General features: G+C 63.1%; 1 protein-coding gene across 1 annotated transcript in view; it reads left to right on the top strand.

Annotated features, from left to right (window-relative positions):
• Positions 1 to 264: 264 nt before the first annotated feature.
• Positions 265 to 12,461, top strand: part of KCNQ2 (potassium voltage-gated channel subfamily Q member 2) — a 52,573-nt gene continuing 40,376 nt past the window's right edge. Inside the window, 1 exon segment of the mRNA XM_047744193.1 lies at positions 265 to 694. Within this exon segment, the coding sequence (XP_047600149.1) occupies positions 399 to 694 (296 nt within the window). The 5' untranslated portion in view covers positions 265 to 398.

Here is a 12,461-nt window from a genome sequence, read left to right as displayed (position 1 = left end):
GGGCCGCTCAGGCGCTGCCCTTGTCTTAGCAGGGGATGGCCAGGGGGCCGGATTCCCTGGTCAGGGCACGCGGGGCTGCGGGAAGGGGGGCCCGGCGGGCCCGGGTGGCAAGAGGCCCGGAGCAGCCCGTCCTCTTCATCTGCTCTCTCCCGCGTTCCCTCTCCTCCCCGACGCCGGCGCGGCGTCGCAGGGGTTAATGGGGGCGGGGCGAGGCGGCGGGCGGAGCCAGGTGGCCGCAGCGTCCCCGCGCGCGGCCCGGGCCGGCAGGAGCGCGGAGCCGCCGCCGCTGCCGCCTCGGCCATGCGGCTCCCGGGCCGGGGGCCTGGGCTCGGGCCCGCGCCGCCCCTTGCGCGTCTCCCTCGCTGAGCCAGCGCCCGGCCGGGGCGCCGCCCGGCACCATGGTGCAGAAGTCGCGCAACGGCGGCGTGTACCCCGGCCCGAGCGGGGAGAAGAAGCTCAAGGTGGGCTTCGTGGGCTTGGACCCCGGCGCGCCCGACTCCACCCGGGACGGCGCGCTGCTCATCGCCGGCTCCGAGGCTCCCAAGCGCGGCAGCATCCTGAGCAAGCCGCGCGCCGGAGGCGCGGGCGCCGGGAAGCCCCCGAAGCGCAACGCCTTCTACCGCAAGCTGCAGAATTTCCTGTACAACGTGCTGGAGCGGCCGCGCGGCTGGGCGTTCATCTACCACGCCTACGTGTGAGTGCGGCGGCCGGCGGGGGCGCGGGGCGCGGGGGCGCGGGGCGCGCGGCGGGCTGGGGGGTGCTGTGCGTCCGAGCGCCCGCGTCGCTCACGCCCGCGCCCGGGTCTGAGTCCGGGGAACCGCGTTCCTTGGCCACAGCGAAGGGCGGAGATGCTAGTGCGGATCGGAAGGAGTTCTGGGGTCCGGGAGTCCCGGCCGGGGTGGGGGCGCCGTCCCCCCACCAGCAGCGGCCTGCTTGGGTTGCATCAGCCCCTCCCCCGCAGCTTGGGGGATGTGCGGCGCCCCAGCCTCTCCTCCTCGGCCCCGAGGCCCCTCCCCACGGCCGCTGCGCCGAACAAAGGGCCAGCCGGGAGGGAGGGTGGCGCTGCCAGTCCTGCCACTGTCTCTGGACTCCTCGAGGCCCCCTCTGGTCTGGGCACCCCCCCCTCCACCTCCGCCCCAGGAAGGGAGCAAGGGGTGGGGGCAGGGCCTGGCTTACCAGGCCTCAACCCCCAAGCCGCTCACTCTCCACCAAGGGTGAGCTTCTGGGTTGCAGGAATGGGGGTAGGGGCTGTCCTAATATTACACCCCCACACCCCCAGCCCAGGGCTGGGGGTTATTGACTGTCTTGACCGCGGTGCCTGCATTCATCTTTGGCCCATAGTGCATCCCTCACTCTCCCCTCCACCCAGCTCAGCCCGGACCCCTCTGTGCTGCTGCGAGCTGGAGGAGCAGGGAGATGCCCATTCTGGGCTCTGGTTGGACGCCCAAGGGGGGGTTCTGTCCTGAGCCCTCCAGGCCTGGCCCTATGCAGGGAACTCCTGGCTTCCTGGGCAGGGGCAGAGGCCTCAGGCCCACACTGTGTGCACATGAGCGTTGGTGGGTGGCATGTTTGGGCAGGAGTTGCTGTGTGTGGCCTGTGCCATTGGCGTGCAGTCTCTGAGCGGGCAGGCACTGTCCCTCCCACCCCAGCTAGACTGGGGCCGGAACTCGGCCATTTTGTATGAAAGAGGCATTTTGGGATGGGAGTGAGGAACGGATTCTGGGAAACCATCTCCAACCATGTGCTCCCCTGGGACGACAGGGTGTGTGCCCACGGACCTGTGTGTGTGTGCTCTGGACTGACCCTCCATGGGTCCATGGGCTAGGGGAGAAGACCTGGGGGGAAAATGCTTGGCTGCTGGTGGGATGCTATCCTGGGGGGACACCCCAGCCCTGGCAGGTGCCAGCGCTGAGTCACCGTGGGAGGCAGGGGCTTCCCTGGCGCTGTGAGCATCCTCCCCACCCCCTCCCCAGTAGGGCGACTTGTGCTCTTCCCATGTAGGCATGCTCAGGCGTGCTGTTCATCCTTGGAAGAGCCCTGCATCGCCTCACCAGTGGCCCTCCTGTCACCACCTCCCTTCCTGCCTGCTGGGATGGGGTCTGGGCAGCCAGGTCCCCCCCACCCTCACCTCCGGTATGAGGTCAGAGCCCACCCCACAGCCCAGCAACCAGACACCCCTCTCTGACCTGTGGTGTGGCTGCTGGAAGGTTTGCTTGCCTTGGCCCCACAAGTCCCTGGCCGACAGGACAACCTAGGGTCCCCTGTGTGTGGTCCTGTCTTCAGCCCCGAGTGGCTTCTCCTGCCTGGGCCTGAAGTGGCCATCCCCTCTGTGCCCCCTTGGAGCTGCAGCCTCCAGCCCGGGACGCCGTGGGAGAGAAGCCGGGTCAGGCTGCTGCTCCCGTGCGTGTGTGCATGTGCGTGTGTGTCCATCCGTGTGTCCGTGAGCCAGGACAGGCAGGCCTGTAGCATGTGGGGGCCCTCCTCCCTGCTCGGCCCTTCCCTGGCTTCCCCACCGAGGTCACAGGATGCCTTGAGCTCCCTTTGCCCCCAGCTCACTGGCAGGGGGACCTTTTCCGGGGAGTGGGGGGGCCGGAGGGGGGGCAGACATGGTGGAAGCGGCCGGGTCAGGCACTGAAGTCCAGTCCGGAATCTGCAGGCCTCAGTCTTCGCTCAGGACAGTGGGTGTCTGCTTCTTGTCCCCAGGGGTTGTGGAGATGGGCTGCACGGGGCAGCTGCTGTCCCAGGGCTGGCTGTGGACTGTCCCTGAATGGCTGCCACTGTTGTTCATCGCCCATCCCCCCGGGCCCCAGGCGTGGAATTCTCCACTGTCCCCAGGCCCAGCCCCACCCCAAATCAGGACGCCCTCACCGCCCCGTTGGTGGTCTCCTGCCCGAGGCTGCGGCCACCCTGGGATCCCCTTGCCCAGCATGGACTGGCCCGTGTGTGGGCATCATTCGTTGGACTCATTAATTAGATAAAGTTCAAGGCCCCCTTCCCTGTCTGGTGCTGAGCTGGGCCTGAGGAAGCCCGTGGAGGGCAGGGACCCAGCCCTCACCATCTGTCCTGGCTGAAGGGGGTCCCCAGGGCTGGGGCAACTCTGAGCCCTCCTGGGCCACCGTTCTACAGCTTTTGCCACCAAAGCCTGGCTTCTGGAAGCTGAGGTGGGCCAGCCCCTCTGGGTGCCCAAGGCTGCCCGGTGGTTCCGCGTTCCCCGTCGACTTCCCCGCCGACCCTCTGTGGGAAGCACTTTCTATGAGGACCTGCCTCTGGGAGCGGAGCCGCAGAGCCACGTCGCCCGTCACTCCTTCCTGGTGTGAGCTTCTGGAGAGAGCAGCCTTCCCTGAGGAAGGAGGGATCCCACGCCGGGAGGTGTGGACCTGCCTGGGTGGGAGACAGCTTGGACCTGCCCCTCCCAGCTCTGAGTTCCCTGAAGGGTCCCTTCCTCTGCCTGGGTGGGAAGACCCTGCCCCGTGGGACGGTTCACCCCGATTTGGGTGGGCAGCCCAAGCCGCACATGGGCCCTGGGGGCGATCGCTGGGGCCCCAGGTGGGAGGACTCGCACACGTTGTCAGCACTGGATGGGGCCCTGCCCTGAGGAGCTGGGCTGTGTTGGGTGGGGAAGGGTCCGACTCGGCAGACCCTGCTCCCTCCTGCCTGCCCCTCACACTTCAGGCCAGAGTCTCAGGCTTGAGGATCTGTGCGCTCTGAGAGTGGGGGCATCTGTGTGTAGGGGATTTTCTGGGTCTAAGCTCTGGAGTTTTCATGAGTTTCTCAGAGGAAACGTGAGCCACAGGAGAGGCCTAGGCCTCCCTGTTGGGGATGTGGTCCGGGCAGGTCCATGGGGGATCCCTGGATCGGGTGTGACTCCATGCTTGAGGGGAGCTGGGGGCCGTTCCTGCTTCTAGGGTCTCCCTTCCGCGGGGTTTCTCTGTGGCTAAATGTGGGAGTGGAAACGTGCCCGCTGCTCAGATGCTGATGGGGAAACTGAGGCCAGGCAGGGTTGAGTGAGCTCCGGCACTATCCTGCTCCAGCTGAAAGGGGTCTCCGCCTTGGAGAGGAGCGTGCAGATCACATGACCTTTCCGACATCGGAAAGCCACTTTCAGTTGTTGGTATGAAACTGTGTTTAAAACAGGCGGAGGAGGGCTGAGCACGGAGGCCGGGCTGAGCGAGGAGGCCGGGTCACCGGACAGCTCACTCTTTGTGATTCCTTCCACTCGGGCGGAGCCACCAAGCCCTCCCAGTCCTTACGTGGCCCCGGCCTCAGGGCTCTCTGTGCTGGGGCTGCTGGGCCCGGTGTGATCTCCTGCTAAGTGTCAGCCAGCTGTGGTCCAGGCTCCCAGGGCCTGCTGCCATCCCCTGCATGGCCTTGGCTAACCCAAGTGGGGTCACACTCTTGGCCTGCACAGGCTGCCTGCTGCCCACTCTCGCTTGTCTGTCGCCAGTGGGCCACCTGGGGTCGGGGGAGGGGAGGTGGAGCCTCTGCCCTCAGCCTTGGCCCCGAGTGTTGGCCTCTCTGTTCCTTGGTCTGACCGCATTTGAGGGTCGAGTGCGGCTCGGTGAGGTGGCTGGGGTCCCTCTTCTGCTGATGGAGCATTTTGTTCCCAGAAGGAGACGGAGGTCTGCGTGGTTCTGTTCTCTGCCTTCAAGTCTCAGAGCTCCGTCCTCGGGGAGGGAGTGTCCACCGAGAGCTGGAGAATCTTACAGAAATTTCCCTAAAGGTGGGAACGCCAGGAGGGTCGTGCTTTCCGGAGGGGCCATCCTCAGAGGCCTGGAGACCTCAGGCTCCATGCAGGATTCCCCACCCTCACCAAGTAGTTTCAGCTGAGATCGGACCGTGACAGCACAGTTGCGTCTAAGCATGGCGTCCTCTGTGTCAGCTGCTAGGCTGTGGAGTCCCCCATGCGCCTGTGTCCACAGCCCGATGGGGTGGACAGGAAGCTCGGTCTTCCCGGGGCAGAGCAGAAAGAATCTCGGATTTATCAGGCATCCATACAAGCCACAAATTCCAACTCTGGAGACTCGGGGGGAGTGGACTAGTGACGTGGGCACTGCTGTGTGTCGGGGACCCTCGGACCCCAGGTGCCCAACCTGTGGTGGGAGGTCCAGCTCCAGTTCTGACAAGACATAAGCCCCAGCGTGTCTTTGAAGAAGCAGATTCCGTCCAGACGTGGTGGAGGGTTTCACGAGGGCGTTTCACAGGTCGTTCAGTTTATATGACTCGCAGGTCTTGGCCGTGCCTCTGTGCGCGGCCGTCACTTAGCGGGCATCTTCGGTCCCTGCTAGTGAGAGCCACGGGGCGAGCCTCAAGAGTGGGCTCCCTAACTGTCCCGTGGAAGGAATGGGACCTGGGGGACTGAGCTCCTTGGGACATTTTATGGAAGACACTAGCAGGGTCTTGGGTGTGGGGAGGGCAGGTCCCTCAGGGGAGAACTTCTGTACAGGACTGGGGGTCACACAGCATGGTTCTGTGGCCTCTAAGTGTCCACGGGGCCTTGGATAGGGCGGGCGGGGCCGGGGCCGAGGCCTGGGGTTCAGGCCCTGTCCTGTTCAAAGGCTCAGGCTGCTGCGTGGGCCCTGGACTGCAGGCTGCTGCCGTTGGAAAGCCGAGGCTTTGAGGGACATTGGTGCCCGACCTCTGGCTATTGGAGATTGCCGGCTGCCCTGCACGTGTCTCCGTTAAATATTCTCGGGTACAAATTTAGGATCACTCCTCGACGGACATGGCTAGGTACATGTGTTAGGCCACCTGGCCTCAATTTCCACTTCCTGTCAGGCGTGTCACTTACGTGGCTTGCTATTCGTGGCACGACGCTGTCCAGTGGAGATGGTTCAGAGGGTGTGTTGGGTGAGGGACCATGAGTGGTGGAGACCCCTGGCTCTGGGCCAGCCTGACTGGGCTCCTGTCTCCACTGACGGCCCCAGACCCTGGACCCCAAGTTTCCTTGTCTGTAGCGTGGGCTGATAACTGTGTTCACTTTCCGTGAGTCGTCGACCAGAAGCTCGGTGTGTGTGACGCTCCCAGAGCTCCTGGCTGATACTCTTGTCTCTGTAGCCGTGGCTCAGCCAAGTGAAAATCTGTGTTTGGCACGGAGGCTGGACAACCAGGCGGACGGAGGTTGGCCTGTCCTGAACGGCTCCCGTGGCCTCCCACCCCTCAGCCCAGCCGTGGAAGCCCACAGTCCCATCGGCCGGTGGTTGGGCCTGGATCAAGAGGTTTGTGGCTGCTGATAATGAGGCCACACTTTAAGACGCAAGGTCCCTCTGGCACTTTGGACGCTGGTTTGTGTGTTTGTCCTGGGGGATTGGCCATTCTCCTGAAGGAATTTGCTGCTCTGCGGCTGCCTGGGTCTCCGGACATACCTTCCTGCTCGCAGCAGAACGGCACACGTTCCCTACACCCTGAGCCTCCAAACACGGAGGCAAGAACGTGCCCAGCTTGCGGGCACTAATGGGGTTCCCAAGGCCGCTGGCCTCTGCCTGGGTGTCCTGACCAGCCCCTGCTGTCCTCGGCCAAGTCATGTGGGGACCACAGTCAACGCAGATCCCTCGATGGAGCCCACCCCTGGCTGCACTGTCCACAGAGTGTGGGAGCCACTGCCGGGCTCAGCTGCTCTCCCTGCAAGCCTGGAGCTCCCACAGCTCCAGCTGCCTCTTAGAACGGCGCCTCCTTGGTGGCCGTGCCCCAGCCATCACGGGAGGAGGAAGTGCATCGTTTGCTATGGCTGCGTGGCACCTGTCCGCCCACCCAGAGAGGCTGGAGCAGCCCAGCGGAATTTGGGGTGGGATGAAGAGAGTCGTGCAGACCTGAGGTCGTCCCTAGAGATTGGCATCTTCTGGGCTGGGGGGAGGGTTTGGAACCAAGCCCTTGCTCTGGAAATGACTCAGTTTTGCGCCTTGCCCCCTGGGCCCCACACTCTGGAGGGGTGATGCATCCCTCAGTGCCCACTGAGCCAGTGCTCAGACCATTCCTCAGTGCCCTTCCCCCGCTGCGGGTGGTATAGCAGTGGCCCCGACACGAACATGCTGTCCTCGATGACTTCCTGTGGAGGAGTGAGCATGTAGGAGAGGGCCAGGGGCAGACTCGACCTTCCCTAAAGCCTGCCTCTTCCTCATGCGAATTTAAAACGCTGTGGCGAGGGGCGCCTGGGTAGCTCTGTCGGCTCTTGGTCTCAACTCGGGCCTTGATCTCGGCCGTGAGTTCAGGCTGCACGTTGGACTCCATGCATGTGAAGAAAGAAGTCACGACCGGAGTCGGAGGGGAGGCGATGCAGGGCTGGTCAGCAAACGGACTGGTCTGGAGTTGGGAGGAGGGGGGCTAGGGCTTCTGTTGGTTGAAGCTGGTCTAGATGATGCTTTTAATTCATCTGGGCCGGGGCTGATGCGCCTGGGACGGCAGGGCCCCTGGATGGGGAGCACTCTGGCTGAGCTGGGACCTGCCTTCCAAAGGTTCTGTCAGACCCAAAGCCTCCCAGGGGCAACTGGACGGTCAGTGTTTTCAGAAGAATAAGGTGCTTCCTTTTTTTTTTTTTTTTTTTAAGATTTCATTTATTTATTAGAGAGAGACAGAGCAAGAGAGGGAACACAAACTGGGGGAGTGGGAGAGGGAGAAGCAGGCTTCCCAGGACCCTGGGATCATGACCTGAGCTGAAGGCAGATGCTTAACGACTGAGCCACCCAGGCGCCCTGAATAAGGTGCTTCTAGCATGATTAGCTCTGAGTATGTTTGCATGGCAGTGTGCTGGGCTGGGTCCTTGTTGGGAGCTCCGTGCTGGGAGCACATGGTGGGACCAAGGGCCCGGCTCGGTCACCGGCAGGCGCTGTCTGCGGGTCTGAGTGCTGACTGAGGAACCACTTGTCAGCCCTGCTGTGCACCTGGCCTCACCCTGTCCTGGTGGAGGGAGGGGAAGGTGGCACTTGGGGTGGGGAGGCAGGACCCCATGTGGAGTTGAAGCCAATGTTTTCTCCTTCCTCCTGGGCCCTGGTTAGGGTGGGTCATGGGGGTGGTCATGTCTTGGGGAGGAGGTCTTCTAACCCTTCCTTGAGTCTCAGACAATGAGCATGGATGGGGACAGGATTGTTCTCAGGTTCTTCCCACACCTGCTGTCCGTTGGCCCCCTGATGCTGAGGTCAGGATCCCTGGGGAGCAGTCCTGGGCACGAGGCCACTCGGTGACAAGTGGGGCAGCCGGGATTCAGGCCGAGCTGGTACTGGGCTACGGGGCCTGTGGCTTCTCTAGCAACCCCCACATGTGGTCCGGGGACTCCTGCTCTTGGGGGGGAACCTGCCCTTGGAGGGCTCCGGCTCCTCCCCACATCCCACTGCTTAGCCTCTGGGCTTGGCCGAGGGGAGGAAATGCTGGGGGGGACAGGGCCCTGCCTTTTCCGGCCACTCTGTGCAGAGGCCATGAGGGTTGGGGCCACGGCAGCTGCTTTGGGGGACGTGGGGGTGGGGGAGGGTGTGTTCCAGGCCAGCCCAGAGTCTGACCGTGCCTGCGTGACGTGCTCCAGGGAGGGCTGTGTCATTAGGCTCTGCCCATCACCCGGCTTGAATAAAATTAGGTTTCTAATCCTTTGGATTTCTTGGAATAATTTTGTCACTGTACAGAAAGTCCCAATGGCAGCCATTGGGCACAGTGTCCCTGGATATCCGTCAGTCACCTGTGATGGTGGCAGGCTGGCAGCTCGTGGTGAAGCTGGCCACGAGGCCTCCTCCTCGATGGCTCCCGGGCATGTGCAGAGCGCCGCTTCCCACCCCCACCCCACCCTAGCCCGCTCCCCCCACCAGGTCTCTTCTGGTTTTCTTTTTCCTTTCATGGAACTCGAGAGCTTAGAACGCCCGAGTTTGCTTTTCCATTCAGGCTTGGAAAAAATATTTGAAGGGTTCACAGGAGGAAAAGACCAGTTTCTCCTGGGACCCAAGGCTGGGGGAGGTGGTGAAGGGCTTCAGGAAGCACAGAGAGAGAAGCTGGGTCAGCAGAAGCAGGTGCGGGAGTGGAAGGAGCAGCCTCTGAGCTACGGGCCTGGGGGTTTCGAAGTATGTTCACCACAGAAGCAGAGCTTCAGTGAGCCTCCTACGGGGGTGGGGGGAGGGCAGGGCCTGACCTGGCCGTTTCTTGTGCGCAGAAGGGCAGAGCAGGGAAGTGGGAGCCTTTGGGAGCTCGGGCTCTGGGAGGTCCCAGGAAGGGGAGGTGGGAGAGGGCGTTGGCCATGGTTCTGAACGTGAGCCCGCAGGCTGGGCTCCTCAAGGACCCCAAGGCCGAGCAGCTGGCTGGCGCTGGGGAAGGGGCTGGGCGACCCCTCCCCTGGACCGCTGGCCTCCGTCTCCAGCTGCTGGTGGTCCGCGGTGCTTTCCCCCTTTAGTGTTCTCGCTGGCACATCCAAGACGGTCCTCTCTGACATGTGTGGTTTAATGAGCTGAAAGCCAATTAGCATGGCATGGCCCGGAATCAGGGTCTTCCTTGTGGGCGGCCCAGGGCGAGCTTCTGAAAGCAGCTCTTGGGTGTGGTGTGTTATCTTCTCTGCTGACAAAAATGAGACGCACCCATTGTAGGACGTTGGGAAGATGCTGACAAACGCAGGAAGGACGTTTGTCTCCCTGATTTATTTTCAAGCATCTGTGCCCATCTAGGCATTTTTTAAACAAGATAGGGTGCAGACTTCTATCATCCTTTCCTGTGTTAACGATGTACTGTGGCATTTTCCTGTGTTTGGCGAGTGTGGGGCTTTGTCTCTGAGAAGAGTTAGCAGGGTGGGGGGCTGTGACAAGGGACCTGTCCCTGACTCCTCTCACTTTGTGCCCTTGGTGGCTTGAGACCTGGGAGGAGACAGTGGCTGTGGGCTCTGACCTGGAGAGTGGACCCCAAGCACATGCCTTGTGGCCACCCGGGTGGAGGGAGACCAGGACCGGGGTTGTGATAAAAATAGGTCCTGCCTGTGGGTGAGCCCTCTGTCCCTGGAGGCGTGGGAGTGGAGTCCAAGAAAACGCTCCCTAGGCATGTTTTTAGGGGACCATATGGCAGAGCTATGAGCCCGGGAGCATGGGGGGTGGGCCAGCCCAGCTGCCAGGGGGACGGTCTTCAGGGAGGGTCTGGGGGAGACTGATGGGGCTGCAGCCTAGCTGTCCCATCAACTTCTGGGGGGGCAGCCAGGTAGGGGGGCCTGAGCCCCTGAGTGTTCCTGGGCTCGTTTCCTGGGATGTGGTCCCCCGACCCCTCTGTTGAGCACCTTTCCCCCAAAGCTGATGTCTCCTCAGCAGATGACAGGTCCTGCTAATTTTATCTGGTCCCCAGAGCTCACAGCACAGCCGTGTTGCTTCCAGGGACCCTCCCCCGCCTCCGCTCCTGTACCAGGCTTCCCTGGGATTGTGTGGACGGACTGTCCTTCCCAGTCCTCTGCTGTTCCTTGTGGGCCAGGGCCTCCTGTTCCATGAGGTCCGTTGGCCCTGTCGTGGGTTCACATGCGGCCGGGCTCCTCAGAGAGTGCCACACCCCTCCTGGTCTCAGGACCCCCACGCTCTGCCTTTGGAAGCCGGCTGAGTCACTCTGGGACACAGGCCGGCTGTCGACGGGCCCCTGCTTGAGCCCTGGCTCCTGTCCTTTCCAGCGGTGTTCGGACACTGCAGTTTGCACCATGAGCCTTGTCTGGGTGGGGTTGTGAGCCACTCTCCAGCCGGTCCGACCTCAGGAAGGCTGTGTTGGCCATTATGGGTCAGGAAGCCTGCCCCACCCCCGTGTGTGGGTTCTGGCTGTGTAGTCAGGGGCCAGCTGAGCTGAGCAGGGGAGGTGCTCTTGGAGGGTACTAGCATAGCAGGGCTGGGCAGCCTGTCAGAAACCCACAGATGAGGAGGAGGCGGCCCCATGATGGATGTGCAAGCAGAAAAGAGATTCAGGCCATAAGAACGGTGTATGCAAAGGCCCTGGGGTCAGGAAGCTGGCTTGGGAAGGCTGAGAAATCTGCAGGAGGAGAGTGAGGCGTGCTTCCTATGGTCTCGGTGGGGGGTTGGGTGTCCCTGTGAACATGGGGCTTCTGATAGATGAATGGCTAGGGAGAGATGCAGGGATCCTGACCGGCATAGCTCTCAGTCCTGAGAGAGTCCATGGCCAAGGCCTTGTAGGGACTGACCATCCTGGGGGGGGGGGTCACTGGCCGGTGGGGGGCATCAGGGGGTCTCCTGAGAGACCTTCCTGCCCTGGGTGTTATGAGAGGAAGGGGCATTGGTGTTACAGGCCTGGCTGTGGGATGGCCCTGGGGGCCGGGCGTGGGAGGGGCTAGAATGGGGTGGGGCAGGCCAAGGCTGCTCACGGGGCCTCGAGTGCCGAGCCAGAGGCTGGACCTTCCATGGGGCTGGGGCTTTCTGGGTTGTGGCTTATCAGGCACGGGCCTCGTATCGATCACTCGTTGAGTGCGAGGCACCGTCCGAGAGCTCACCTGTCACCTCCCCATGGGCTTCGGCTCAGGTCGGGGGCTGGACTGACTGGCCTAGGGGCTCTGGGGGGAGGCCGCACCCACGGGGGAGCCTTGGCTCCAGAAGAGGGTCTCGGGACCGTGGCCTTCTCCTCCCTCCAGCCCCAGCGGGATCCCAGTGATTGTTCACGTCTGGTTCATGCCTGGAGCGGCCATCAGCAGTCCGGGCTCTCCGTCACTCCTGGAGATTGGAAGTGGCAGTGGGTCCGGGAGGCAGAGCAGTTTATTAGGGGCGAAATTAGATTCTAGGTCCTAATGGACAAGGCGGGCAAGAGTCTCCCGGGGGCCGGGTGGCAAGTCTGGATAGGAGGTCCCGCTGTGGCCTTGTGCGGGCTGATGCTCGCTCCGCCTGGGCCTGCAGGGCTTCTGGGCCACCAGCCCCCAGGGAGGCACAGACACACCGTGGCGAGGGGGAGAGGGTCCTCAGGCCCTGAGTGACCACCGTGAGCGGCTCCAGAGCCTCCGTTTTCACGCCTGTAACATGGGCGAGAGCACGTCCTGCCTTCAGTCGTGGCCGGCACATGGTCGCCTCGCTGTGCATGCTAGCCTGAGGGGGGAGGCTTGACGTCAGAGACCCTTCCCCACCTTCGGAGAGCAGCCAGCCAGGGCTGGGGGGCGGTGCTGCGCTCAAGCCTTCTCCCGTCCTTGCCGGGTACCGTCAACGTCTGTTTCGTTACGTACGGAAACCAGACTGGAAGCCTCGGCGGTCTCCTGCCTCAGTCTTGCGGGGCAGCGACGGCGTCCAGGGTGAGGGCCTGGCCTCTGCGCTGGCCCCCTCCCTGTTGACCCCAGGAACGATGTCGCAGGGGCTCTGTCCTGTTTTTCCAGAAAGGATGTGTTCCGTGCTCTCAGATGGAGTGAGGTGTGGGCAGGGGAGATGAAGCAGAGGAGTGTCTCCCTGGGGGTGGGGGCTGCCCCCCCGCGTGCGGGGGCAGGCAGAACTTACCCGTGTTCATACGTGCGCACGCCTGCTCGGTGCCCCCCACAACCGGCAGGC

This window comes from Lutra lutra, chromosome 9 (assembly GCF_902655055.1).
Source record: "Lutra lutra chromosome 9, mLutLut1.2, whole genome shotgun sequence".
NCBI lineage: Eukaryota > Metazoa > Chordata > Mammalia > Carnivora > Mustelidae > Lutra > Lutra lutra.
The sequence above is the reverse complement of the archived record's forward strand: the minus strand, read 5'-3'. Positions and strand labels throughout refer to the sequence as shown.